This window comes from Lycium ferocissimum, chromosome 6 (genome assembly GCF_029784015.1).
Source record: "Lycium ferocissimum isolate CSIRO_LF1 chromosome 6, AGI_CSIRO_Lferr_CH_V1, whole genome shotgun sequence".
Taxonomy (NCBI): Eukaryota; Viridiplantae; Streptophyta; class Magnoliopsida; order Solanales; family Solanaceae; genus Lycium; species Lycium ferocissimum.
This window is the reverse complement of record NC_081347.1, coordinates 61,911,482-61,915,220: the sequence shown is the minus strand read 5'-3', so window position 1 is coordinate 61,915,220 and position 3,739 is coordinate 61,911,482. Positions and strand designations below refer to the sequence as shown.

Genomic DNA, 3,739 nt, shown 5'->3' with positions numbered 1-3,739 from the left:
TAATCATATTCCCTCCTCTGTTCTCTGAGAAATTCCTTACACTAATCTCTTGTGCAAGAAGACCATTTTTTGTGATCATCCACCCTTTAATAAAATTTCTCTGATTATAGAAATTAACATATCCATAGAGTTAAATGTCTGGAGAGGATTTTAGACATAAGGTGCGTTCGGTATGGAGGAAAATGTGTTTTATACTTATTTTTTCATTACGGTTGGTTAGTGAATTTTTTTTTTTTTTTATAAATACCCACCCATTCCCCCACCACCCACCAGCCCACACCACGGAGATTGATCATTGAAACTCTAGGTAAATAACTTAATTTTCAACCAAGTGCTCGAATAAGCCTTTTGCACCATGAGTTCCAAAAGGTAATACTAGATATATTTTAAGAATTATACACATAATATACCGAATTTAATCAGGTGACCATGAGTTTACGTGACCTTTCTTTAGTACCTAAATTCGCCCTGCACCCCACCCCACCACCCCCAGGTGGAGGCTGGGGGTCCAAAATGTTTTCTCACATTTTAAAAGTTTTTTTTTTTTATAAAAGTAAAATAAAATATATAAAATAGAAAATTCGGGAGGGGGTAGTGGTGAGTGGGGTGGTGGGGTTGGGGAGGTGGGGTGGGTGGTGGGGTTTTGGGTGGAGGGGATGAGTAGGGGTGGTGGTTGTGGGATGGTGGTTTTTGGTTGGTGGTGGGGTGGTGAAGGGGGGGGGGTGGGGAATGAGGATGGGTGGTTGGTTTGTGTGGGTGGTAGGTTGGAGTGGGTTGTAGATGTGAGTGAAGATGAGGTGTGTTCGAGTTGGTGGTTGGGTGGGGTGTGGGGTTTTGGTTGAGGGGTAGAGGTCAAAGGGCGGGGATGAGTTCAAGAGTGGGAAAGAGACAATCTGAAATGTCACTTGTGTAACTTATTTTTCCTATTTTTATTTCGATTTTAAAAAAACTCATTTTCTTAAGGAAAATACTTTCTAAAACTTTTAACAATTGAAAAATATTTTTTTGAAAATAGTTCCTCCATGTACCGAACACACCCATAATCTTACTAGAAAAGTTTCTGTGACTGACGGGTCTAAGCTTATCGTATTACGGGATAAGTTTGAAATTAGGAAAAACAACCAAACAACAATCAATCAGCGTGTTACGTGTAAGTTAGTGAATGAAGAACTAATAGAAGAGTTGGTTTTGCGTGAGCATGAAAATTGAGCTGAAAGGCAAATTTAGTAAATTTGTGCCTGCGCAATGACAAACACATGGCCCAATTTGAGTTGCCTATAAGAATTCAATGCTAAGTACTTGCTATATATTCCTCGGGTGCCAATTTTACATGATACTTTCGTCTTTCTAAAATTAATTTGACTAAACTTGAAAGCTAAATTAGATTAGATTAACTGAAAATAATAAGATCAAAATTTACATATTTGAAAATTACTTGAAAAGTACTATAAGTGGCAACTTTTCTCATATTAATTTTGGTGAAAAAATACATTTTAAAATATTGGTCAAGTTCATGTATTTTGAATCTCAAAAAGTGAAAAGTATCACATAAATTAGGATAGAAATTTTTTTTTTGTTTTTTTTTTTGACTTAATACATAGTACTTTACCTCCCAAATTTCTATTACACAACCTTCCATCCGTTGAAACTTTTACACCCCATGACGTTTCCCCGTGTGTGTATAATACAACTCAACATCTAAACGTACAAGCTTTTTTCTTAGAAAAAAGAAAAACTAGTGTCTAAAGACCAAAATTTTAGTACTGCGACTATCTTAACATACAAAAATTCTTATGCATCTACTTACATGATTGAACAAGCATTAGGATTTTCATCACTAAACATCGAAGTGAATCTCTCAGTAGGAGTATTTGGTGTTTGAAAAGCTTGAGGAACATCCCTCACATAACCAGAAGGAGCTTTTTTGTCATAGGCGCCTCGTGCATATGGATATGACACCAAATTATATTCTACATATGGCCAAAATTCTGCTTTCTTTCCGGTGCTTTGCACTTTCTTTAACACCTTGTCTGGTTCAACATAACCACTCACTGTTACTCGGCTTTCCTTTCTGCTTACATCCAGTGATTTCACACCTAAAACAAACAATTAAACAATAAAAAAGATTAAACTCAATACAAGGAACCAAGTTATTTCATGAAAGATAACTATATATACATTATTGTTCATAAATTGAGATTAGTTATATGAAAACTATATATGGCTTGTTACCTACTATGATAGAATTGAAATACTTCGATATTGTAAATTATTGTTCAGACCATTTGGATGTGTGTTAAGTTAAATCCTTTTATAAAGTTAAATGAAAGGGGAAATGGTCAAATTTGCCGTTCCAATATGTGAAAAGATCAATTTTACCCTTTGTTATACTTTTCGAGGAAAAAAAAAATATCCCAATGTTATCCAAGTGGCTAAATTATACCCTCTTTCATTTAAGATTGTCCAAGGTGGATACACATTCCTATGTGACACTGATATTTTCATGGGGTGGATACCGCCACTTAAGGCTGTCCAAGGTGCAATGCACAACGCGCCGTGACGTGGCATCAGCGTTGGATTAGATACCACGTCGTAACGTTGGAGGTATTTTTAGTCGGAAAATATAATAAAATTAATCCTTTTCACATAGTAAAGAAGAAAATTTAGCCCCTTCCCATAGATGAAGTATTAAGGGCATGCAGTAGTGTAGCAATCATGTTCTGTAATCAGAAAAAAAAAATGTAAAACTCAAGATTAGTCTGAAATGAACCTTTCATAGAGGAAACTGCATTAGTAACCTTCCTTTCACAGCCATCACAATCCATTTTTACCTTGATTTCAACTGTCTAAAATGGGGGAAAAAAAAAAAAAAAGAAACTTAGTTTCAATATAAAGATCATCACACAAAACTTCAAATATTATTTTATTAGAAGAAAATAAACAAAAAAATATATTATTAGCATGCAAATTTACCTGCATGGGTTTACGTTTGCTCTTCCTTGTACTTGTAACCTCAAACATATCTGATATGTGATCAATAATACCCATTTCTTCTTTATTTCTTGTGTGAGAGAAGATAGTATATTAAAGAGAACTAAGAAAGAGAGTTTAATGGTTCACGAATTTATAACAAGCTTGTTGTATGTACGAAACTTGGTTGAAAATGCCGGTATTTATAACACACTACAGTTATGAAAAATACACCTTGAGCAGTTGTCAACAAGCTGTTTTTGAAGCCATCATTATAAACTCAAGAAAGTGACGTATGTCAGGCTAATCATAGCATAATCACAAAAAAATATCAAGCTAACTTGCACAACTGGGCAAATTGGAGGGGGTTTACTTGGACCCCAATTAATCAATTGACAAAACGGAACTGCAAGTAATTATTTTTTGTTTGTTTATTTTTGTTAAAATGGTATTCATGTCAATATGATGAAAAAATATACTCAATTCATCCACTTTTACTTGTCCATTATAATAAAAATAAATATTCATTTTTACTTATCCAGTTTGAAAAATTAAAAGATAATTTATCATTTTATATTTACTTTACCCTTATTATTAATGCTTTTGTTATTTCCATTTCATTTCTTAATTTAGATGACTTATAACAATTAGGGTGATATGCTAAAATTACTGTTCTATTTATTGCTTTTTAAGAGATGCATGTGTCAAGTCAAACACTGACAAGTAAGCATGAACGGAGAAATATTTTTATAATGTTGATCAAACTTAA

At 33.7% G+C, this 3,739-nt stretch overlaps 1 protein-coding gene across 1 annotated transcript; it reads right to left on the bottom strand.

The window, feature by feature from the left end:
* Positions 1–1,638: 1,638 nt before the first annotated feature.
* On the bottom strand, positions 1,639–3,164 carry LOC132060879 (heavy metal-associated isoprenylated plant protein 20-like). Its single transcript, XM_059453781.1, has 3 exons — positions 2,974–3,164; positions 2,771–2,846; positions 1,639–2,096 (listed from the first exon to the last, which is right to left on the bottom strand). Exons 1-3 carry the CDS (start codon positions 3,046–3,048, stop codon positions 1,804–1,806), a joined length of 444 nt encoding a protein of 147 aa, XP_059309764.1. The 5' UTR covers positions 3,049–3,164; the 3' UTR covers positions 1,639–1,803.
* Positions 3,165–3,739: the final 575 nt, after the last annotated feature.